We start from the raw sequence: 26412 nt of genomic DNA on the forward strand, positions 1-26412 counted from the left end.
ACACCTGCACACAGCCCGAACACAATGTGCACTCAGGGCCGCGGACACCTGCACACACCTTTCACCCAGCACAGGCACTCCCAACATATTGCCTGGAGTCACAGCAAAGCCACCCAGCTCAGAGCTTGCATACAATGCGCGTAGGCGCGGCAGCACGCCCAGCCTTCCTGGCCCCACCCCTCGTCCCGGGTACGACCCGTCGGGCTCAGCCAGGTTGGGGTGGGAGCTAGAAGACCCGGGGTCCAGGGAGAGGCCCTTGACCTTCGAATGCGGCTCATGGTCACCCCATCGTGATTCCTCCGGCTTCGCAAGCCCTGTTGTTTCCCCATCGGGTTCCTCCAAAGCCAAGGGGTCGCAGGGGCCACTGGTTCGGACGAACTTGTTGGTCCATAATGTTCCCGTAAAGCTATTCCACGCCATGGTAACTGCCGCTATGGGGGCCCGCGGGGGCCAGAGCGCGGCCGCCCACCCCCGCGGGGGGATGGGGTAGAGACCCTTGGGGACCCCAGCGTTCCCAGCCCGGACCTCTCCAATTCTGCTGCCTAACCTCTGGCCGCCAAAGCTGGGCACTTTGGAAAAGATGGGCTTGGAGAAGGGATCTCAAGATCAACCTTTACACTTTACGGGTGAAGTCCAAAAAGGTTAACTGACTCGTCCAAGGTGCTCCAGGAGGTTTTTAGCAGGGACAGAGTTCCTACTGTAACCTCTCCTGTACCATGGCTAGCTGGCAGGCAACCGCCTATCCATGGCCTTCGGGATTTACAACCCCTCCTCAGTAATTCCGCGGGCAGGATAGGGTATGCGCATCCCCATCGCTAACCACACACAAGCCGAAAGGATTAGAGCCAAAGAGGACCTAAAGCTAGCTAGAGCTGGAGTAGGGGCTTGAACTAGGGTATCCTGCCTGACTCAAATCCAGAGCTCCTCCCACAATATGAGCAGCCTCGTATTAAGGCATGGAGGAATGGATACAGTGCCGTCTCCACAAGAAGATTCTCATACACCAGCCTATTTAATATTTAGATGTTTCCCTTGTTTTTCAGTTCAAATGCAACCTGAGACACTGCACAAATCACTTAACCACTCAGTCTCAGCTTCCCCATCATTAAAATGGGGATAATGGCACCTTACTCAACGGTAGGGTAAATTAAGGCACTTTTCCCAGCAGCTGACACAACAGGAGACTTTTAACAAATACTTGTTCCTTGCCCTCTTCTGGCTGCCACTAACCTGCTTTAATCTCTTCCTTTCTCCAGAGTTGTTGGGGCTACATAAGAACTGTTAGGCCTATTTTAAATTAAGACCTATTAAATTGTTAAAACCATTCTTAGCTCAAGAAACTGCCATATGTATGTATATATGGCAGGAGCTACACTTGACTACTTGATCAAATAAGCCTTCTTGACCTTTCCAGTCCCCATTTTTAGGCAATGCATTCCCACTCTTGCTTATCAAAGCAGCATGTTTAACAGTTTTTCCTCTCTACAACCAGGATTCCAACACTTGCTAGAAACCTAGGTCATTGTAGGATATAGCTCACTGCACTTGAGTTCAGAGACATGAGTTCAAATCCAACTTCTACTAGTGTGACCCTGAGCAAGTCACTAAACCTCTCAGACTTGGTTTTCCCCCACTCTTAAAATGGAGATGGGCACCTATCTACCTCCTAGGGCTATCAGGATCAAATGAGATGTACTTTTGTAAATTTTAAATTATTATATGGTTATTATTACTACCATCTTCTCCCTGCAAAGAATAAAAAAAGATAAAACATTCAGATAAAGAGGCTGATCTAGCTGAGGGCCAGTGTCCTATCTCCAGGCTCCTTAGAAATGGCCAGCAAGTGGCCCTTCTTTAACAGAGAATGTTTGTCATCCTAAAACATGAATTCTCACTACACCCTTTTGAAGCAAGTGATGAAGTTATTTCAGATCCTTAAATCACAAATTTGAAGTGTTTCCTTCCAAAAATAAGGCATTGGTAGTGGATGTGTGCATGTGTACTTACCTTAATCTCTAGCTTCGACATTTGTTTTTCTTCTTTTGAGGGTCACCTACTCTTAACCTCAGTCTTGCTGCCCATTCAAAAGAGCTATGGTTTTTATTCTGCAGCAGTACTATCAAATTTATGTTTCTGCCAGAAAATTGCTCCTTTAAGGTTGTATGGAATTGGTTGGAAAAATTGAGCCTAGGGACTCCAGAAATCCAAGTACAGCCAGATAGATCTCCTGAGGGCAACCTGCAGAACTATAAATTTTTGATTTCCTCCTAGAGTTGAGAACTTTCATAAGAAGCTCAGAGACTTGAAACTGACTTATAAATCTTGATAGCTCAGCCGAAGCTCAAGGATAACAAGCTCCAAAATGGCAAAGATGTCAGAGAAGTAAGAGACTTTCAAAGAAACCATGATTATCATGGCAGAATCAATTAAACATTGTATTGTGTTGCTGTAGATTTTGTGGGGAAAGTACTATAAATCCCATAGATGGTATATATTCCATTCCATTTCAAGGAACCTAGTTCTTTGGAACCAGTATTCAGCAGAATATCTATATTATTTAGTAAGCAACTAAAAAGGGAAAGAAAAGTTGGGTCTATCAGTAATCGTTTTTATATATCCAAGGAAACCAAACAATCCTGGAACTTCAAAATTATCCTGTAAATTACAAAAAACATAAGGATCCAGAGCACACAGGGATCTTAGGGTTCAGGTAGTCTAACCCTTATAAATATAGGAAACTGAGGACCAGAAAGGTTATGTGCCACATGAAGAATAAGCAGAGGAGCCAGAATTCCAACCCAGACTCTCTTCCCTCAAATTCAGTATTCTTTTCACTACCACATTCACTTCATTAAAAAAAAAAAAAAGCTTTTCCAATTAATAAAAAGATGTTTTTTCTCCAACCCGTTGGAAAAAAGAAAGGAAACCAATGGAAGAAATGTACAGGGGGCAGCTGGGTTGCTCAGTGGATTGAGAGCCAGGTCTAGAGACAGGAGGTCCTGGGTTCAAATCTGGTATCAGATACTTCCTAGATGTGTAACCCTGGGCAAGTCACTTAACCCCCCATTGCCTAGCCCTTACTACTCTTCTGCCTTAGTACCAATACACAGTATTGATTCTGGGACGTGTGATAAAGGATGGAAAGGTTTGCAATTTGCACAGTTTAGGTAAGGGTTTAAAAAAAGAAATGTACATAGTTAAGCAAAACAGATTCCTGAATTAGCCAGGTCCAAAAAATATCTCAATTGTGCCAAGTCCCATAAATATTTTGTAATATGGTACTTACAGATCTGATAAAGTGGAAAGTGCACTAACTACTAGCACTAATCCTGTTCAGCAAACCTGGTTTATGCTGAGCAAGTCACAACCTCTCTAGGCTTCCTTTTCCTCCTCTCTAAAATGAAAGGGCTGGACTAATTGCCTATGAGTTCTCTTCAGTCCTAGATCGAGTCTTAACTCAATAGTTCATGAACCTGAAATATTAAATATTTCAATAACAGAATTTCAATACAATTGGTTTCCTTTATATTCCCATGTATTTCACATTATGCAATTAAAAACTGTCATTCTGGAAGTCTATAGGCTTCTCAGTCTAGGCTGACAATGAAAAAAAAAAGGTTAAGAACATCTTAACGATCTATGATTTTATAATTCCCCCAACCCTGAGGTAGGTGGGATAGGATTATCTCTTTTTTAGAGATATGGAAATAAGAGGCCCAGAGAGGGGAAAAGACTTGGCCAAAGCCATAGCTAATTAAGTAGCAAAGCTGGGAATAAAATCAAGATTTTCTAGCTCCTAGTTTATTTATAAGGGATATATTCATTATCATTCAATATGTTTTGTTGTAGAAAATATTTACCTTTCATTTATAATAAAGACAAAGTATCTGAGAAACAAAATATAGGTAATCAATACAAATGTTCCTCAAGTTCATTTGTGAGTCAGTTTTTGAAACTTAGAACATATTCCTATAGAAAGTTATATTGGGTGGTCCAGGTACAGATGAATTAGTACAATTCATTTTAAATGTTTTGTCAGGTGACCAAATGTCAATGTCTTTTTAAGAGAGTTGCTAGAGGTACTTAATGATGGTGTCACCTAACCAAAGTCACATAGCCCAATGGGTGACAGAGGCAGGGCTCTTTCTGACTCCATTCAGCTCTCTATCTACTAGAATATCAGCTTCTCTTTTTGGTTAAATTGTACCTACATATTTTTTTAAGGATATTCACTTAGTGCTCATATAGCTCTTATCAAAATGGTATCACTTGGAGCAGTGATGGTGAACCTTTTAGAGACTGAGTGCCCAAACTGCATCCTCACATGGCATGTGTATCCCTCACCTTATCCCAGAGAAGGGGAGAAGCGGTCCTATTGGGCTGCCAGGCAGACAGGTGGGTCATGTGAGAAGTATCCTTAGGCACATGTGGAGAAGGGAAAGGGTATATAGCTTCCTCTGGCATGTGTGCCATAGATTCGCCAACACAGACTTAGAGCATTCAAATTTTAAGTTGGGAGAATATTTCTATAAATGAGGATCAAGAAAATAAAGCAACTACATCATGACACTGTAAAAGTGAAGTATAGGAGACAGCTGGATGGCTTAGAAGATTAAAAGCCAGGCCTCAAGAAGGGAGTTATTGGATTCAAATCTACCCTCAGTTACTTCTTAGCTATGTGACCCTGGGCAAGCAAGTCACTGAACCTTGATTGCCTAGCCTTTACTGCTCTTCTACCTTTGTAAAGGAAATAATTTAGGGAACCTTAATCATAAAGAATCTAAGCTCTAGGGCCCTCTTAGGTCAGTGGGAAAGCCAGCAATTAAAATATAGGACAACAAGGTAGAGTGAATGTCCCTAAGTGGCCCTAGTGAAGGAGGAAGGGCCAACAGTTGGCACATAGGCATGATGTGTGAGAGTGGACTGGAGAAGGTTTGAAAAACCCAGGCGCACTGTGTGCTCTCTCTGGCTCTGGACTTTCGCAATAAAAATAAGATAACTAAGATGCTGCTGTGGTAAAAATATTTAAGCCTTAACCAGCCAAATGGAGAATCAATCCTAATCAGGCTAATCTTTCCTAAAGAGAATATATCTATCTTTTTTCTCTCTCATTTTATTAATAAATGCTTATAACTCTGGTCAGACCCTTGTTATTCCTAAAATACCTTGGAACTAATATATAGTATTGGTTCTAAGATGGAAGGTAAGGGTTTAAAAAAACTGAATAATTTTCTCTGATGGCATATGTTCCTTTCCTAAACAACACACCAGATCACTATAATACTTTAATGAAATATTAATTTGTAGATAGTGCCTTTAGCTGTCAGTATAGTTATATAGATTGTCTTAGAATCCTAGGTTACTTTACCAAAGTAATAAGCCTCGTTTAGAAGAAATAACAAAAGCAAAATCCATTATAGCAGCTGATATAGATTTTAAGATTTTTTTTTTAATTTAACTTTTTTCTTTTCTTTATAAAAGAAAACTGTTCCCGCATGGATGCCTTACTTCTTCATAATGAAGCCATGTACTAGTTAAGTTTTAATTCCTTTACATAAATTTCAGGCACTAAAGAATGGAAATAAAATTGTAATATCTAATTTAATATGTAAAATTCTATTTTAATTAAAACGCACAATGTGAATTTTATTCTTTTACCACTAGCTAAAGTCTGGTCTACAACTTTCCAGTTCAGACTTTGAAATGCAAAGATTTAAAAATCTGTTTTAAATCATAGCTTTATACACAATTACAATCTGTACAGTGTATTAACTATTATATAATAACTGATCTGCCATCATAGAGGAGATCAAAATTTCAGAAGAGAAATCAGGCCCAGTTCAAAACTGAAGAAAAAGGTTATTCCTTTGTTACTGGTAGACGTTTCAACCTGTAAAAAAAATTAAAAATTATATATCAATATTTTTAAATATCTTTTGGCATTCTCCCAACATTCATCTTCACTGTCTCTCTACCATCTCTACACTAAGAATATATTAGAAAATAATCTTTTCAATTCAAAAGAATATAGCCTTTGATCAGCCAATGAAAATAAAAGAATAAAACTTTGTAATCTCTATCACTGGCTTATTACCTGCAAAAGATCAATCTGACCCATGTCTAACAAAACACAGGCACAGAGAATCTAATCTTTAGCATGAATTGTTTTGTTTTTGTCCTTGTATTCCCAGCCCCATTACAATTCCTTGCACATCAATTAATCAATCAACATTTACTAATTGCCTTCTGTGTACTAGATAGTGGGAATATAAATACCAAATATGAAGCAATACCCCTTCTTGCAAGAAGTTTACATTCTAATGGGGAAGGCAACATGTATAAAAATGCATATAATATAAAATTAATAAATACTAATATATACAAAATAACTAAATGTAAGTTAGTTTGGGAGATCAGGAAAGGCTTCATGTAAAAGATGGTGCTTAAGCCTCCTTCTTAGTGGAAGAGCTAGATTAGGAAGTGAATTTCAGGCATGGAATACAGCCAGGTCAAACGCTCAGCAGGCAGGGGATAGAATTTCATGTATAAGCAGTAGAGAGAAGTCAAGTTGCTTGTATTACAAAGTGTGGGATTGGGTATAATGTCTAATGAGGCTGGAAAGATACTTTGTGAAAGGATTTAAAAGCAAAATGTGAGTTTATATTTTATCCTAGAGGCAGTAAGAAACCACTAGATTTGACTGAATACAGTCAGACAGGGGACTGACAGTCAGATCTATGCTTAAGTAAAATTACTTTGGCAACAATGTGAAGGAAATCAGGAAGAGCCTTGAAGCAGGGAGAATTAGAATTAGAAGGAGATTATGAGGATCTGAACTAAGGGAGTATATTGTATGAATGGAAAGAAGGGGTCAGATGCAAGAGATGTTATGAAGTTAGAAATGGCAAGACTTGGCATCAGATTATATATGTGGAATAAGGGAAAGTGAGATGAGTGAAGAACAATACTGAGGTTATGAAAGACTAGACTAGGTACCTTCAACAGAAATGAGGAAGTTTGGAAGAGGAAAGGTTTAAAAGGAAAGATAATGAGTTCAAATTTAGACATGTTGAGTTTACAATGTCTCTAAAGGCAGACATCCACTTTGAAATGTCCAACAGGCAACTGGTGATGTGGGGATGAAGATCAGAGGAGAGATTGGGCCTGAAGATATAGATACACCTATGTGTGTGTATCTATATATTTGGGATCCATCTACATAGAAATGATAGTTAACTATAGTTGCAGAAAAGATTCCTGATAAAAAATAGTGGGAAAAGGGGGCCTGAGGCAGAACTCAGGAACAACCAGTTAGGGGGCATGATATGGATGAAGAGCCAGCACAAAAAAGGCTGTTAAGGGACATCTGGACAGGAGCAGAACTATAAGAGTGAGAGAGTGGGTAGGAGGAAAGAAGAGTAGTCAACAGTATCAAATGCAGCAGTCAGCAAGACTGAAGCAGTGACAAATGCAGAGAATGATGAAAACTATGAAAAGACCATCCATATCTGACAAGGAAAAAGTTCACTGGTAACTTTGCAGAAAACAGTTTCAATTGAGGTGAGCAGTTTCAGCTGGAAGCTCAGTTGAGTTTGCAGAGTTCAATTTCAGGTGAGCTTGGAAGCCAGATGAAAAGGACTGAGGAAGGGATAAGAGGAGATGATGTAGAAGTAGAACTTTTTCAAGCACTTTTGCTGAGAAGGGAAGAAGAGAGAGTAAAGGGATGAGAAGGTTTCAGTTTTTTTAGAGATGGGAGAGCCTTGGCCATGTTTGAAATAGCAGGGAAGGAAACCATAGACAGCAAGAGAGACTAAAGATTAGTAGGGAGAAGGATGACTGAGGATGCAACCTATAACAGGTCAGAGGGGATGGGATCAAGTGCACATACAGCAGAGTTGGTTTTGGCAAGAAGGGCCACTTCTTTGTCAGGAACTAGAATAAAGGAAGAGAAATGGTATCTGGGGGGTTGTGAGGTAAAGAATATGGGAGAGAACTGTAAGCACTTAGTAACCACTGAATTGATATAAATTGTGTTATAAAAAGAGTATAAAGAAGAGTTTTCCTCTTGGATCCATCAATAATTCACTTTCTCTTTTGGTAAGTGGTTAATAAAGTGTTTACTTTGAGATCAAATATTCCTGGGGATTTTACTTCCAAATCTGAGTCTCAAGCCATTATTATAGCAAAGACTAATAATTTTGAAATAAAGCCATTCCTACTTGTGTGAACTTTGGCAAATCACTTAATCCCCTTGCCTAGCACTTACTGCTCTTCTGCTTTGGAACTGATACTTGCTATCAATTCTAAGACAGAAGGTAAGGGTTTAAAAAAAAAAAGCCATATCAGTTTTGAATACTAGATTGAACAGGTGCATCAACTGATAAAAAATTATAATTTTACTTTCAAATATAATTTTTTATCCTACTATCTCTCTTTGTCTTATAGATTTAAAAAAATGCACTATGTCAAGTGGCACAGTTTGGTCCTTTGGAATAGTCTTAAATTCTGGTTCTCCTAGTGTTAACTGTAGTGCATACATGTGTAAAGACACAACTTGAACATGTAAAACAGACTGTTAGAAATCATCTTTCAGCCCTTTTATTCTGCATATCTAAAGAATCTGAGATCTAAAGAAATGAAAATAACAATAAATTATTTAATGTTAGCACCAAGACTAGAACTTGGGTCCTCACTCTACACTTTGATGCCTTGAATTCATTTTTCCTGCTGGCTCAGCAGAATACACATGAGTGACCCACCTTCTTAGAAGTTCCTGAGGTGATATATCTTTGACCTTCTCCTCATCACTCTGGCTGTCACTGCTATCAGTACTTTCTGAACTACTACTCTTCTGGGTTTTTTTATTTTTCTGTTTGCCTTTCTGTTTATACTTCTTGTGTTTCTTTTTCTGGTTAAAAAAATAAAAGAAATATAGTTGCTTAGTCCTGCACTTACTTTGCTTTAGTGTTGAAGCTTTAAGGTGTTTTAGAATAAAAAGGTTAAGGAAAAAAAAATCCTATTTCAAAATGAAATATACTTTCATATAGAACAGTATTAATATTTATATAACAAAGAGGTACAAACTTTAACTCCTAAACAAACATATGAGGCAAAATCTTGAAGAAGTTAGAACACTTCCAAGATGACTTGTGACATTTCTCATTAACTCAGTGACCTTATTTTCTTGAATGCCTCTGAGTGACTGACTACACATATGAGTGACAGATATAAAAATGTATACAGAGAGGAGCTAATCAGAAAAACAACAGCACTATCACCTTGTATAAACAAGAAAACACAGTTATGAAAATTTTATTTTTAATTCATTGATCTTTTTTTAGATCCTTAATTCATCTCAAGCAGGTATCTTATCTATTTTTTCTCTCATTAGTCTTTTAACAATTGGGCTGTTTCTAGTCTACTCTCTTATCCCACATTCCATCTCAGCTTCCATTACCAAATTACACAGATAAAAGATCATACCATGATCCAAAGAAAAAAAAAGTATAGCATTTACTTTAATCTTTACCAAAATATAATATTCCAAATGCTATAAAGTCTTTCAACTGTCCAACATCAATTAGTGGATAGCAAATTAGGAATTGGCACCTGTGCTAATACTTTTTTAATCAACTGAATTTTCCATTTCACTGTTCTCTAAACAATGTAATGATGTTTCATAAATTCTTTCTTGCCAATTGGTCCTAAGGGATAATGGAAAGAAGACAGATGGGACAGTAAACTATGGGGAAGAAAACATATTTCTAATAAATAGCTGTATCAAAAAATATGCCTGATAACAAATGGAGAGCTTAACCAGTGGAAAGCTAGTTGGAAAGATGTTTTCCATTTCTTGTAAAACTCACAGGTTATATCAGGAACTGAATGATGATAATAAATAACTACTACTAACTACACAGAGCTTTATAGTTCACAATTTGCTTTGCCTCATAACCACTTCATGATGTGGACAGTACAAGTATTATTATCCACATTTGATAGATGAAAAAATTGTGGTTGGAGACTAAGTCACATTGGGAACAAGTAGTGGGCTTAACCAAAATGCTGTTCCTCCAGAATCAAAGTCCAAGGACTCTGTCCATTATGCCATAATTGCCTCTAAATAAGACTGGAAAACATTGGCTGATGTATTTGGAGAGGTTGTCAGCATATCAAAATGGTATTTGTTGAACCTGAAGGCCATAAACTATGTTTTCATCTCCCAGGAGAATTTCCAGTAATGCTCTTTTTGATGAGCCAACAGCCCCTAATGAGAATAGGAAAATAAACAGATCAATACATTGAGAAGCAAAGTTTCAAAACAGGAACAATCTGTTTGTTACTTGCTAATAGACTTTTGTTTATCTGAGAGATTTTAACTGACAAAAATAAAAAATTTAAAAGCACATAATATTTCTTCAGTTTCCTGAAGTAACTGCTAACAATTTTAGGTCTAAAATCAAGGTAAGCCCAATAAGAAAGGCCCTCATTTTGGTACTCAAAATGATACACATTCTCAGGTTCAGTAAATACTTTAAATTACTCTAGGACAGTGATGGCAAACTGTGTAGAGACCATACCCAAGCTGCATATGAGCTGTCCTCTTACCCAAGACAGGAAGGAAACACTCCCACTGAGCTACTGGGAAGAGGCGCAGGTCATGTGAGGAATGTCCTCTGGCACATGTGGAGAGGGGGAGGAGTGCAGCCCCCTCCAGCTCAAATGCCATAAATTCGCTAACATGGCTCTAGAACATGCAAAAGCATTTGCATATCCTGTTCACATACTAAGAAAATCTAAACACTTGAACACATTCTTAAAAAGAAAGAAAAAAACATTTTTTTTAAAAATGACACTGTACATAAAAATCCAACTTTTAGGGAAGGGTACAAGGGTACCAAGGATTCACCCTTCAGAATCTGAGAGCTTGATGGCTTACCAGTCTGGCTCTAAAAAGACTGAGCCTAATGATTATACAGTGATACCTCAGTTTTCGTCAATAATCCATCCAAAAAAATTGGCAAAATCCGAAACCAATGAAAACCGAGGCAATTATTTCCATATGAATCAATGTAAATCCAATTAATTCATTCTAGACACTCCAAAATACATACCCAAAACACATTTTATAGAGAATATAGTGTTTAATAATAAAAACAATCAGAAATGAATATAAAATGAAAATAAAAGACTAATGTAAAGAATAAATGAACATTTAACATGGCATTTACCTTTCTAAAGACTCTTTTTGGCATATGGAAGATGGCAATGAGGGAAGAGAGAGGTTATTGTTTGGAAGGGGAATCACCCCCATAAGGATCTTAGGTATCAAGGCACTATCTGGAGAGACTTTGAAAAGAAGCTGACGTGGAGAAGAGTTGTTACCTTGATTATGTCCCTCTTCTCAGCTGGGATACTATGGGAGAATTTCTTCTTGACTGGTGAGATATCTCACTCCCAGTGAGAGAGCTCATTCATTTTGTATAGTCAGGTATATATTCTCCTCTGTATGCTTTATTTGATTTTCGTTTGCTATCTGTATGGATAAGTGGATTTATTTGCTTTTCAACACATGTATTGCTCACACTAAGCAGGAGAACACATGGGTTGCCCTTTGTTTTCACAAAATTAGCATCAAGGTCAAGTGGGCACACCATCGATTTCCTTGGCAAATGACAAAAATCAAGACAAATTTTTCATGGGAAAAATAGACAAAAACCGAAACCAAGGATAACTGATGTCAAAGAGATTCGAGGTATTAACTGTACTTAGGTGAAGGAAAAGCACTTGCTAGATCAGGAAAATAACAACCAATGGTACTATTCCACTAAAAATAAACTTACCTTTCCTTTTTTGTGTTTATGGCCTTTCTTTGTCTTTCTTTTTTCTTTGCTCTTTTTAGATTTTTCCTTTGGATGGTCTTCCGCAAAACTAGTGAGTTGTACAGCTTCATGTTTCTGACGAGCATCTAGAATAAAAACCAACTTGAAGCACAGCAAACACACAAGCTAACAGATGCAAAAAGGTTGAAGATATCAAAATTGAATTAGCAATAAAGAATGGAGTTAACATTAAGGTAGAACTTGTGTGTATGGGCTCATTTCTGCACATGGATTAGTGCATTTAATCCAATTCAACAACTACTGAGAACCTATTATGTACAAGGCACTATATAATAGAACTTTTAAGGAGCTAACATACTATTTACCCATCATAATGAGACCTATGTATTCTATGAAATTATAATAAACCAGTCTGCTAATACACATTTTAAAATTATCATCAGATCAACTGTTTTATAAACTTTCATATAAAAAATCAGTTTTAGAAAGTCTTTCTAAAAAACGGCTTCTTAAGCTAAAAAAAAAATAAATTATCTCATTAAAAATGGCTATCCAGGAAGGCATGAGAAGATTTATATAAAACTGATGTAAGTGACATAAGTAGAACAAGGGAAGCAAAATTCATGTCAACATTGATGAAATTGTCCTGACATCCCTTCCTTCATCCCAGAGAGCCATCCCATAAAATGAATAATACTAAAAAAAAAGAGAGAAGTCACTTAATTCCACTGCCTTACCCTTACCACTTGTTCTTTTGCCTTGGAACCAATACTTAGTATCAATTCTGACAGAAGGTAAGATGTTAAAAAAAAAATATGGGGGAGAATGTCTTCTAATGTTTCTTCTTTGAGAACTCTTCTTAGTTATGCCACTCAAGCTGATCCTAAAGATCTTTGATAGAATGGAACTCTTTGGCTCCTTTGCAGAGGTGGAATACTATGGATGTGATTCATTGCATAGCACATACTGCCAGGCTGGATTAATTTGTTGGTTAATTATGCTGAATTGCTTTTTTCTTTTTCATTTTGTATAATAAAGAATGCCCTGTGGTAAGGGATGGGGATGGAAATATTAGCAGATGAATGATGTAATAACAAAAGACACCAAAAACATTTTTAAATGGCTGAAAAATTAATAAATAAGTAAAGTATTTTCACCAAAGTGAAATTTACCACATTAAACTTGAGACCAAAATATTTTAATAACTTAGAGTACATTTTGTCAAAAAACAACAAAAAAATTAAACATCTAATAATTAAATCAAAGCAAACTTATTTAGGGCAACTAGGTGGCACAGTAGATAGGGCCCTATGCCTGGAATCAGGAAGACTCATATTCTTGAGTCCAAATCTGGCCTCAGACACTTCCTAGTTGTGTGATCCTGGGCAAAACCCTGTTTGCCTCAGTTCCTCATATATAAAATGAGCTGGAGAAGGAAATAGTTCAAATCACTCCAGTATCTTTGTCAAGAAAACTCCAAATATGGTCACCAAGAGTTAGATGTGACTGAAAAAGACTGAAGAACAAAAACTAAAACAAAACAAAAAACATTTTATACTCTTGAAGTGTTAAAGGAGTTTTCTTAATCTCTCCCTTGGTCTCCTTAAGAGGCAAGAGGGCAGGATTTCTAAGTAGAATAGAACTGACAAGTGTCAGTGAGCCAGAGCTGAAGTTTCCATTACCAAGGAGACCAGGAAAGAGATAAGGAAAAAAACACTGACAGAGGCTTTTGCCTCCAGATCAAAAGAGAGCAAGAGGTCTGTTTCTGAGGCAAGGGGTTACTGGCAGTTGGCTACTGACAGTTGGGTGGTAGAAAACTAATTGGAAGATTAATGTCTGATTATTTAGGAAGATAGGTAGTTAGTGAATCAATTTTTAGATAGTGTAGGCCTGCCTGGTGTTTGCCAGGCAAGAAGAACCTGTCCTCAGAAAAGAGTTAGAGGTAGGTTATTAGAAATTTTAGAAAGTATTGGGAATTTAAGTATAGTCATAGGGTATATATTAGAATAATAAACTCTCCTCATTTTTTATTTTCTATCTGTACTTCTCAAATTAAACTAAGTGTTTTATTCAACTGCTCTCCTCACTTTTGTCTAACTTCTACTTTTAACCCTTACCGAAGAAAGATTTACAAAAGTTTCATAGTTGCTACTATTTTCCAGCACCTCAAAGGAGGAAATATCTTTGTTTCTAAGCCTAACATTAAACATATTTCTTAGTGTATGCTTGCCCAATTTTGTTTACTCCGGTCTTTTTTGATAAGTTGCCAATATTCTTTTCACCTTATCAATTGTCAAACTGAAACTTTTTATTAAGATGATATACAGAAAATCCTATGAAAATGAGACATAAAGATTAGACATTTAAAAGTATGTTCACTGGTTCAGTTTTTATTAAGGTCTCCTAAAAAAAAAAAGAAATTTTAAATACCTTATTACCAGCACCTAGGCTTGGAAAGAGTAAGAGCTATATTCAAATATGACCTCAGACACTGACTAAATGTGTGATTCTGAGAAAGTCACTTCAACCCTGTTTACCTTAGTTTCCTCAACTGTAAAATAGGGAGAATAATAGCATTTATCTCCAAATTTGTTGTGAAGACTGAATGAGATGGTAAGTGCAAAGCACTTAGCACAATACAGGGACTTAATAAATGCTTAATACTCTCTACCTAGAAAATATATACTATTCTCTTTTCTTAGGAGAAAAGCAGGAAAAAAAATAAGTAGTCTGACCTTTCATTTAAACTCCAACTCCTCCAATTCCAATTAAGCCATTCAATGCTCAATGTGCCAAAAGAATCCACTTAATATCCCTGATATATCAATGGCATAAATTATATTACTTCTGATACTATTATTAGAAACCACAGGAGTGTGACATATCAACTACACTAAAGATCTCTATTCCCTCATATTTAACATTGGGGTGGATGACTACAGATGGCCTCTGAGGTCCTTTCTAGCTCTCAAGCTAAGAGCCTATGAATGGATTCTTCTCTAGTACTTTTCAGATACCAAAAATTTTAATATATTATCTTTTTATGTGATTCCACATAACAAACCTGGGAAGGTACATGTTAAAAGGATTATTTTTTGTTTCTTTTGGGGACCATATCTGTAATTCTACCAGTATAGGGAATTTCTGGTGAGGAAAATTCCTTTCCCAAAACAGATTGGCATCTGCTATAAAGTTTACCATCTCAAAGAGCATTTTCTGGTTAAGTACATTGTACTCTTTTCTCCTTCAGAATATTTCTACACCTGGATTTTGTTTCTTATTTCAAACATCTTTTTGCTCTTTACTTTGTTTCCTGACCTATAAAATGAAGAGGTTGGAATAGATGTTCTTTAGATTCTTTTCCAGTTCTAAATCTATAATGCTATGAAGATTATACTTATTTTTATGTTTTAGATTTAATATGCTTCATGAATACTATCTGAATCTTATTTTAGATTTGCAAGAATATTAACTCATAGTGTCTACTTTATTAAAGGGAATTAACTTATTTTGTTAAGAAAAAACTAACATCAGCACTTTTAAAAAGTTCTTTGTATCTTATTTAATCTTGATAAGAGCTCTTTGAGATAGGCATTATTATTAGCCCTTTTTTACAGATGAGGAAGTCAGAAGCTAAGAGAGAAGATAAGCTGATATCTGAGGCAAGATTCAAATGGAAGTCTTCCTAACTCCAAGTCTCAGCTGCCTCACAGGTCCAGATCCAGAGCTGACAGGGACCCCAGAGGCCATTTCATCCAGCTTCTCATTTTATAGATCAGGTATTTAAGCCCAGGTAAGTTAAGTGACTTTTCTGGGACACAGTCACTAAGGCTTAGAGGTAAAAGCTGAACTCTGGCGGTCTTCTGAGCCCATGGCTCTTTTCCACATACCATGCTTTCTCCATGAAAAATTAATATTAAAAGCTTTAGCATAGATTCCTTGGCACCAAAGCCAGGCAATTAGGTTCCCCACATTCTAGCCCTAACACTAACACCACAGTGGATGACAGACCCATCTCTAAGGTACTACCCTCTCCACATCTGTGTGAACAATTTCCTTTCTAGAATCCTCTTCTCTTCCTCTCCTTTGGCTGATCTAGCCATCATAGCCCAGTCAGGGACCAACTTTTCTAGGAAGTCATCACTGATTTCAGCTTAAAGTGGTCTATCTTTCTTCCTTCTCCAGGAATCATATTCTATTTTCCTAACACACTTTTTGGGATATATTATATATTTCTTTCTGCTTTCTTCACCCTACTAGATTGTAGGCTCCCTAATGACAGGAATAATATATATTTTATATGTTCATATCACCACAATTTAGCATGGTGTTTCATATAAATATTAATTGAAATGAAACTCAGAAGTAAGAGAGCAGAAATTATTTCTGAAGCACATATGTATATTGAGGGTTCTCAACTTACTAGGACAGAACACAGGAGGAAGCCTTGGGCCAAATTCTTCTCTTTCATCCAGATGCATCTTCTGCAGAGTGACAGAATGCATTGGCTCACTGACCACCACTTCACTGACTGGATAAAATGAACATATTTTAATTTTTTAAAAAGAAACACCGTTGGGGGGGGGGAAATCTACAAAGATGAAGGATTATCTCCTCTCCCAGAGTAATGATGTGCTTTAACTAAAAATCACAGTGTACAAAAGTTAATAATCCTCTTTCTTATATTTTCAGAGGAAAAGAGTTGACATTTACAACATTTTATATTTACAGGGAATTGTCCAGAATGGAAGCTACCAAAATATTTACATGCCTAGGTTAACCAAAAAAGTAAATTTACATACCTAGATTAATAAACATGATAGATACTACCATAAGATTTTTGGCATACACATCAAACACATATGGCCTTAGAATAAATTTGTTCTGTAGAAAAAAACACTAACCAATGTATCTAAACCTAGATTTGCAAATATGAGGAACTATGAGGTCACTTTCATTTTTCATAGATATTACTTATAATAGCCACATTGTTGCAGTTCTTCATCACTAAGCTTGAAAATAATCAAATAAGATAGGATGTGTTAAGTGGTTTTCAAACCTTAAAGTACTTTGTATCAGCTAGTATTACTGGGAAGCAATTCTGCTTCTTTGATATATAGTTGCCAACAATTTAGTTCATGTTTCTGGATAAGGAATTTTGAAGTTGTATTTATGTATAGCTTTCTTGATGACTCCTCATACAATCATCCACTTGGAGAAACCAAAAGGAATGACTACCAAAAATCTGCCCCCACAAAAAAACATTAGGAATAAAATCATTTCTAAAATTATATCTAGGACAGAAGCCTAACAAGCTATTATGACCATGGACATAGAGAAATTAGTTTTGAAGCATAATGTATGTTGATTTGGTTTTATTTAACGCCTATTTTCAGCTGCGAGAACTAAAAGTAAAGGAGATGAACACCAACTGGAGAATGACTAAACAATATTGACACATGAATGTAAAGAAATATTATAACACCACAAGAAACATTGACTATAAAGAACCACAAGTAGTAAAATATAAATTTAAAGTGAATGCCATTATAATTATAATGCCTAATTTTGGCCCCAGAGTCAAGAGATGAGAATATAGCTTGCTTCCTTTCCTTGCAGAGGTTGGTGGCCTGAAATGTAAGACCTGGATATAACATTGTAAGACGGTCTTTATCAAACTGCTTTTTTCCTTTATTAAATAAGTGAAGTCTCTCTGGGTAGAGAGACATTGAAAAATAGAGGGATATGAAATAAGATGTTAATAAAATGTTTTAAATTAGGATAGTAATCAAGTTAAATGCATAATAAATTATTTAAAATTAAAATATATATGTATAAAAATGAATATGGGGGTGGTGGTGGAGTCAAGATGGCAGCTTAGAAGCAGCAAAAGTTCAGACCTCTGAAAACCCTTCCTTACAGATCACAAACTGTATGCTCTTGGGGACTGAAATTCAAACTTAACAACAGGACAGAGGCGGGAACCCTCCTTCTGGACTCAAATCAAAAGGTACGCCCCCCAAAAGCCAGAATTCAAGAACACTTCAGTCTAAGAGGAAGGCAGAGGAAAGGTCCCAGGACCCCTCCCCCCAAAACCAGAGGGCTGAGACTCCAACTGCAGCGGGAACCTCTGGGTGGGCAAAGGTGCTGGTTTGGAGGGTCTACCTTGTAAGCAGTGGGGTGCTGGGCTTGGAGCATCCGGCGTGGACAGCAGGGAGGAAGCCAGGGAGAAAAGAGGCCCATGGCTGGGTCCTTCCATCTGGCTCCAGTCTCACCTAGAGGTTTTTGCCTTGGGGCACATCCAGACCAATCCAGTTGAACCTAATCCCATCAGGACTCCTCAGAGCTCAAGGAGGCCAGGACCCCTCCCCCCCAGAGTGCAGGGCCTCCGGCAAGGACAGGAAACTGGGGCAGGCAAAGGCACTGGGGAACCTTGTGGACAGCGGAGAAGCAGCTGGAGAGAACTAGAGAGAGCCTGGGCGGCCCAGCCTTCCAGGAGTCTTCGGCCTCAGAGCACATACAGCCCAATCTAGTTGAACTTAATCCGATTAAAAGCCTCCAGAGGACAGGGAAGCTAACATTCCTCCCATAGAGACTGTACCAAGAGATCTGACAAAGCTCCAAAAGGGGTGACTGACAGCCCCAAAACCAAAAAAAATGAGAGGAGCAAGAGCACAGCCAAATACGGGGAGCAAAGAAGGGGTAAACTCGAGCAAACAACAGAAAAAGAAGAAAGAAATTACAATAGACAGCTTCTGCACAGGTAATGAGCAAAGAGCGAACGAACCAGAGGGGGAGGGATCAGCAAAGGAAAAATCAGAAATCCCAGCGAATTGGATACAGGCTTTGGAAGAACTCAAAATGCAATTCAAAATACAATTAAGAGAAGCTGAAGACAATTGGGAAAAGAACTTAAAAACTAAGATAAGTCATCTGGAAACAGAGGCACTTGAACTAAAACAAGAAAATAGTGTCTTGAAAGCCAAAATCAACCAGCTGGAAAATGAGGCAAAGGAGATGAAAAATGAGGCAAAGCAGATGAAAGGTGAGGTAAAGAAGATGAAAGATGAGAAAAAGGAGATGAAAGACGAGGTAAAGAGGATAAAAGATGATCTCCAAAGAAAATCAGACCAAAAGGAAAAGGATGACCAAAATGCCAAGGATGAAATCCAGTCATTAAGAACCAAAATACAACTACTAGAATCAAGTGACCTCACAAGGCAGCACGACACTATAAAACAAAACCAAAAGAATGAAAAAATTGAGGAAAATATGAAGCATCTCATTCACAAAATGGAAGATTTAGAAAATCATTCAAGGAGAAACAATTTAAGAATCATTGGTCTACCAGAAGACCATGACAAAAGAAAAAGCCTGGACATCATACTACAGGAAATTATTAAAGAAAACTGCCCCGATATCCTAGAACAAGAGGGAAAAGTGGAGATTGAAAGAATCCACAGGTCATCTCCTGTACTTAATCCCCAACTGACAACACCCAGAAATGTTATAGCCAAATTCAAGAACTATCAGACCAAAGAAAAGATATTACAAGCTGCCAAGAAGAGCAGATACCACGGAACCACAGTGAGGCTAATGCAGGATCTGGCTGCATCCACAATGAAAAAAAGAAAGGCATGGAATATGATATTCAGGAAAGCAAGGGAACTAGGTCTACAACCAAGAATCAACTACCCAGCAAAACTGACTATATTCTTACAGGGGAAAGTATGGTCATTCAACAAAATAAAAGAATTTCAAGAATTCATAAAGAAAAAACCAGACCTGAACAGAAAATTTGATGTCCAAGCACAGAACTCAAGAGAATCATCAAAAGGTAATTAAAAAAGAGGGAAAAAAAGAAAAAAATGTTTTTAAGAGACTCAATAAGTTAAAATGATAGGTATCCCTATAAGAAAAGAGGTCATTGGTAACTCTTAAAAACTGTTGTTATTACCTGGGCAGCAAAAAGAAGTACATTTAGAGGGGACAGTGACAAACTGTATAGGATGAAAAGACAAGACATAAATAGGTATATAGATATATGCATGAATACATACACATGAGGATAACTAGAGCTTAAAAATAGGTTAATATTAAAAGAAATGGGAAAAGAAACAAACGAGGGTAAATTTATATGTCGCAAAGAAGCTCATGGTGGGAGGAGGGAGAACATCAATACACTGGAAGGATTAAAGAGGTTGGAGACAGGAAATACTCAACTTTTACGTGCTTTGAAATTGACTCAAAGAGGGAAAAACAATCCAATCCATTGGGGGCAGAGAATAGATTTGCGCCCTATAGGGAAGGAGAGGGTAACAAACGGTATGGTGGGGAGGGTAGCAGTACAAGAGAGGGAGAGGGTGGGGGATTAATTTTAGAAAGACTACAGGGAAAATAAGGGGGGAATATGAAGGGAGGGGGTAGAAAGGGAAGTAAAATAAGGGTGGGAAAAAGGGGGACTGTTTAAAAGCAAACATTGGTGTAGAAGGAAATAGTGAAAGAAGAAAAGGCAGGAACAGGAGCAGAAATCAAAATGCTGGGAAATACACAGCTAGTAATCATAACTCTGAATGTGAATGGAATGAACTCACCCATAAAACGCAAGCGAATAGCAGAGTGGATTAGAATCCAAAATCCTACCATATGCTGTCTACAAGAAACACACATGAGGAAGGTAGATACACATAGGTGAAAGTAATCGGGTGGAGCCAAATCTATTGGGCATCAACTGACAAAAAGAAGGCAGGAGTCGCAATCATGATATCCGACAAAGCCAAAGTAAAAATAAATCTAGTTAAAAGAGATAGGGAAGGTAATTACATCCTGATAAAAGGCAGTATAGACGTGAGGAAATATCTGTACTCAACATGTATGCACCAAATGGCATAGCATCCAAATTTCTAAAGGAGAAACTAGAGGAGCTCAAGGATGAAAGAGATAGAAAAACTATACTAGTGGGAGACCTGAACCTTCCTCTATCCGAACTAGATAAATCAAACCAAAAAATAAATAAGAAAGAAGAGAAGTGAATGAAATCTTAGAAAAATTAGAGTTAGTAGATATGTGGAGAAAAATAAATAGGGACAAAAAGGAATATACCTTCTTTTCTGCAGCACATGGTACATTCACAAAAATTGACCATGTATTAGGGCATAAAAACATTGCAAACAAGTGCAAAAGAGCAGAAATAATAAATGCAACTTTCTCAGATCACAATGCAATGAAAATAATAATTAGTAAGGGAACATGGAGAGGTAAATCAAAAATTAATTGGAAATTAAACAATATGATTCTCCAAAGCCAGTTAGTTAAAGAACAAATCGTAGAAACAATTAATAACTTCATTGAAGAAAATGACAATGATGAGACATCCTTTCAAACCCTATGGGATGCAGCCAAAGCAGTACTAAGGGGGAAATTTATATCCTTGAGTTCATATATTAACAAATTAAGAAGGGCAGAGGTCAATGAATTGGGCATGCAAATTAAAAAATTAGAAAGCGAACAAATTAAAAATCCTCAGATGAAGACTAAATTAGAGATCCTAAAACTCAAAGGAGAAATTAATAAAATTGAAAGTCAAAGAACTATTGATTTAATAAATAAGACTAGAAGCTGGTACTTTGAAAAAACAAATAAAATAGACAAAGTACTAGTCAGTCTAATTTAAAAAAGGAAAGAAATAAACCAAATTGACAGTATCCAAGATGAAAAAGGAGACCTCACCTCTAATGAAGAGGAAATTAAGGCAATCATTAAAAACTACTATGCCCAATTATATGGCAGTATTAGAAAAAGAAATTGAACAAGCCATCAAAGAACTCCCTAAGAAAAAATCCCCAGGTCCAGATGGATTCACAAATGAATTCTAGCAAACATTCAAAGAACAACTAATCCCAATATTAAACAAACTATTTGACAGAATAAGCCAAGAAGGAGTTCTACCAAATTCATTTTACGACACAAACATGGTACTGATCCCAAAGCCAGGAAGATCAAAAACAGAGAAAGAAAACTATAGATCAATCTCCCTAATGAATATAGATGCAAAAATCTTTAAAAGGATACTAGCAAAAAGACTCCAGCAAGTCATTACAAGGGTCATCCACTATGACCAGGCAGGATTCATACCAGGAATGCAAGGATGGTTCAATATTAGGAAAACCATCCACATAATTGACCATATTAACAAGCAAACTGACAAAAATCACATGATTATCTCAATAGATGCAGAAAAAGCCTTTGATAAAATACAACACCCATTCCTATAGAAAATACTAGAAAGTAAAGGAATAGAAGGGCCTTTCCTAAAAATAATAAACAGTTTATATCTAAAACCATCAGCAAACATCATCTGCAATAGGGATAAACTAGAAGCCTTCCCAATAAGATCAGGAGTAAAACAAGGATGCCCATTATCACCTCTATTATTTAACATTGTACTAGAAACACTAGCAGTAGCAATTAGAGAAGAAAAAGAAATTGAAGGTATTAAAATTGTCAATGAGGAGACCAAGCTATCACTCTTTGCAGATGATATGATGGTTTACTTAAGGAATCTTAGAGAATCAACCAAAAAGTTACTCAAAATAATCAACAACTTTAGCAAAGTTGCAGGATATAAAATAAACCCGCATAAGTCATCAGCATTTCTATATATCTCTAACCCATTTCAGGAGCAAGAATTAGAAAGAGAAATATCATTTAAAATCACCCTAGACAATATAAAATACTTAGGAATCTATCTGCCGAATCAAACACAGGAACTATATGAACACAACTACAAAACACTTTCCACACAGTTAAAACTAGTTCTAAACAATTGGAAAAACATTGATTGCTCAAGGGTGGGACGAGCTAACATAATAAAAATGACAATCCTACACAAATTAATTTACTTATTTAGTGCCATACACACTGAACTACCAAAAAACTTCGTTACTGAATTAGAAAAAACCATAACTAAGTTCATTTGGAAGAACAAAAGATCAAGGATATCCAGGGAAATCATGAAAAAAAATGCAAAGGAAGGAGGACTTGCAGTCCCAGATCTCAAACTATACTATAAATCAGTGGTTATCAAAACAATTTGGTACTGGCTAAGAGACAGAAAGGAAGATCAGTGGAATAGACTTGGCGTAAATGATCTTAGCAAGACAGTTTATGACAAACCCAAAGACTCCAGCTTTTGGGACAAAAATCCATTATTTGATAAAAACTGCTGGGAAAATTGGAAGACACTGTGGGAGAGATTAGGTTTGGATCAACATCTCACACCCTACACCAAGATAAATTCAGAATAGGTGAATGACTTGAACATAAAGAAGGAAACTATAAGTAAATTAGGTGAACACAGAATAGTATACATGTCAGACCTTTGGGAAGGGAAAGATTTTAAAACCAAGCAAGACTTAGAAATGAGTCACAAAATGTAAAATAAATAATTTTGACTACATCAAATTAAAAAGGTTTTGTACAAACAAAACCAATGTAACTAAAATCAGAAGGGAAGCAACAAATTGGGAAACAATCTTCATAAAAACCTCTGACAAAGGTTAAATTACCCAAATTTACAAAGAGATAAATCAATGGTACAAAAAATCAAGCCATTCTCCAATTGATAAATGGGCAAGGGACATGAACAGGCAGTTCTCAACCAAAGAAATCAAAACTATTAATAAGCACATGAAAAAGTGTTCTACATCTCTTATAATCAGAGAGATGCAAATCAAAACAACTCTGAAGTATCACCTCACACCGAGCAGATTGGCTAACATGACAGCTATGGAAAGTAATGAATGCTGGAGGGGATGTGGCAAAGTAGGGACACTAATTCATTGCTGGTGGAGTTGTGAATTGATCCAACCATTCTGGAGGATAGTTTGGAACTATGCCCAAAGGGTGCCAAAAGACTGTCTGCCCTTTGATCCAGCCATACCACTGCTTGGTTTGTACCCCAAAGAGATAATAAGGAAAAAGACTTGTACAAGAATATTCATAGCAGCGCTCTTTGTGGTGGCCAAAAATTGGAAATTGAGGGGATGCCCTTCAATTGGGAAATGGCTGAACAAATTATGGTATATGTTGGTGATGGAATACTATTGTGCTAAAAGGAATAATAAAGTGGAGGAATTCCATGGAGACTGGAACAACCTCCAGGAAGTGATGCAGAGCGAAAGGAGCAGAACCAGGAAAACATTGTACACAGAGACTAAGACACTGTGGTACAATCAAAGGTAATGGACTTCTCCATTAGTGTCAATGCAGTGTCCCTGAACAATCTGCAGGGATCTAAAAAACACTATCCACAAGCAGAGGATAAACTGTGGGAGTAAAAACACAGATGAAAAGCAACTGCTTGACTACAGGGGTTGAGGGGATATGACTGAGGAGAGACTCTAAATGAACACTCTAATGCAAATACCAACAACATGGAAATGGGTTTGAATCAAGAACACGTGATACCCAGTGGAATCACGCGTCGGCTATGGGGGGGGGGGGGAGGAAAGAAAAGAAAATGATCTTTGTTTCCAATGAATAATGTTTGAAAATGACCAAATAAAATAATGTTTTAAAAAAAATGAATATGTATATGTGGGTATGTAGGTAGAAAAATTCACAAAGCCCAAAGGACCTGACTTCATTAATTATAAAAACTTCAAAAACATTAATATTTTAGCTATAAAAATGTCCGTTTGGTTAGGTATTTCTCAACAGAAATAAAAGTTTTACAAAGAACTCCATTTGGTACAGAGCCTTCACAAAGAAGTGTGAGGGAAAAGATGGTGATAATCAATAATCATGGCTCTCCTAAATGTCCACTGAATACTTGCATTAGAGAAATTAGAAGTTTTCTTACCCAATTTATTTTGTGCAGCAGTGATAATCTAACTGCCCATGAAGCCCAGCCAAAGCACAATTATCACTGCTTAAATTAAATCATTAGCTAATTAAACAAAAAAATTAAAGAATTATCTCCAATTGCAAAGTATCCTAATAGTCATTTCTGCAAGTAAAGCAAAAAAAATAGTTCTTCTAGAAATATTGTCATTTTCTGTCTAAATTACAGAAGTTCTCAATGTGGATAATAAATACCTTGCATATCAGATGGTTCTACCAAACCACTTGGCTTTGGACTTTCGGGATATGATCTTCCAGGATCAACTTGATTGTCTTCATTTTCACTCTCATCATCATCAGAGGAAGAAGACTTTTCATCAGAAGAACTGGCAAAGATGGCTTTAAATAAATCCATGGAAGGTCTGCCACCATCTTCATTCTTCTGATCTGTATTTTCATTTTCCACCTGAATATCATACAGAAAGAAATGGAAAAAAGGAGACATCAAAATACTGAAGGAAAGAAAAAGAGTGCACAAAACATCCAATGAGCATGTGTGTGTATATACTACCTGGAGCAGTACTAAAGGGCCCCTTCAAAATAGGGTCCAAGAAAATTATCCAGAGTAAGAGATGGATGGGGAAGCCCTGAATCAGGGTGGTTGAAGGAAGGGAATGAATGTAAAAGATGTTGAAAAAGTAGAATCAATAAGACTTGGCAAACAGAATTTGGCAGAGAGTAAGTAAAAACAAAAGAGTCAAGAATAATTCCATGGTCACATCATAAACAAATTACAAAAGAAAGAAATTACTTATGAGACTTATGAATAAAAGAATTCATGATCATCAAATGAGAGAAGAGAGTTTAAAAGACAAAAAGATAAAACAATTTTGATTCCATAAAACTAAAAAGTTTTTGCACAAATAAAACCAATAGAGCTAAGATTAGGAAGGAAGTGGGGAAAATCTCTATAATAAGTTTCTCTGACAAAAATCTTATTTCCAAGATAAGTAAAAAGTACAGATTTCAATTTATAAGAATAAAAGCTACTCTCTAATTAACAAATGACCAATGATGCAAACAGACATTCTGAATTCTTTCCCTCCCAGGTCCTCTCCTTCCTTACTCATTAATAAAACAAAAAAAAAAACCAAAACCTGTTACAAATATGTATAGTCAAGCAAAATTAATTCCCATGTTAGCCATATTAAAAAAAAAACACTTCAATCTGCACTTTGATTTAATTACCTGTCTATATGGAAGTGGATAAGTACTTCACTATGAAGTACTCTGGTAATACAGTTGGTTCCCTTGTGATGAATAGTCTTTCAAAGTTGTCTGTCTTTACAGTATTGTTCTTGTATACACTGTCCTTCTGGATCTGCTCATTTCACTTTATATCGGTTTCTACAAGTCTTCCTAGGTTTTTCTAAAGTCATCATCTTCATCATTTCTTATACATAAAAATGCTCCAAAATATGTTTTGCATGACTACACTTGTATAATCTATAACAAATTGCTTGCCTTCTCAAGGTACGGTAGGAGAGGGAAGAAGAGAGGATGGGAAGGAGGGAAGAAGGGAGATAATGTGGAACTCAAAACTTAAAAAAACAAATGTTAAAAATTGTTTTCACATGAAATTAGAAATTATGTTTTCCCCAAAATGCTCCAGATTACTGATAAATTAGGGAAACATAAACTACAATTGAGGTTCTATTTCATACCT

At 36.7% G+C, this 26412-nt stretch overlaps 2 protein-coding genes across 3 annotated transcripts in view; both read right to left on the reverse strand.

The window, feature by feature from the left end:
* WDR88 (WD repeat domain 88) overlaps positions 1–2028 on the reverse strand; it is a 76041-nt gene extending 74013 nt beyond the window's left edge. The window contains exons 1-2 of the mRNA XM_001367128.4: positions 2008–2028; positions 262–585 (exon numbers count right to left, since the gene is read on the reverse strand). Of these exons, the coding sequence (XP_001367165.2) occupies positions 262–585; positions 2008–2028 (345 nt within the window). The remainder of the gene's footprint in view (positions 1–261; positions 586–2007) is intronic.
* A 3401-nt stretch (positions 2029–5429) lies between these two features.
* The window catches only part of GPATCH1 (G-patch domain containing 1), a 59020-nt gene continuing 38037 nt past the window's right edge, over positions 5430–26412 (reverse strand). For both annotated transcript variants that reach the window (XM_001362467.4, XM_056812203.1), the window contains exons 16-20: positions 24942–25152; positions 16267–16374; positions 11844–11968; positions 8760–8908; positions 5430–5890 (exon numbers count right to left, since the gene is read on the reverse strand). In XM_001362467.4, coding sequence (XP_001362504.2) covers positions 5860–5890; positions 8760–8908; positions 11844–11968; positions 16267–16374; positions 24942–25152 — 624 coding nt within the window. In that variant the 3' untranslated portion in view covers positions 5430–5859. The remainder of the gene's footprint in view (positions 5891–8759; positions 8909–11843; positions 11969–16266; positions 16375–24941; positions 25153–26412) is intronic.

Source organism: Monodelphis domestica, chromosome 1, assembly GCF_027887165.1.
Source record: "Monodelphis domestica isolate mMonDom1 chromosome 1, mMonDom1.pri, whole genome shotgun sequence".
NCBI lineage: Eukaryota > Metazoa > Chordata > Mammalia > Didelphimorphia > Didelphidae > Monodelphis > Monodelphis domestica.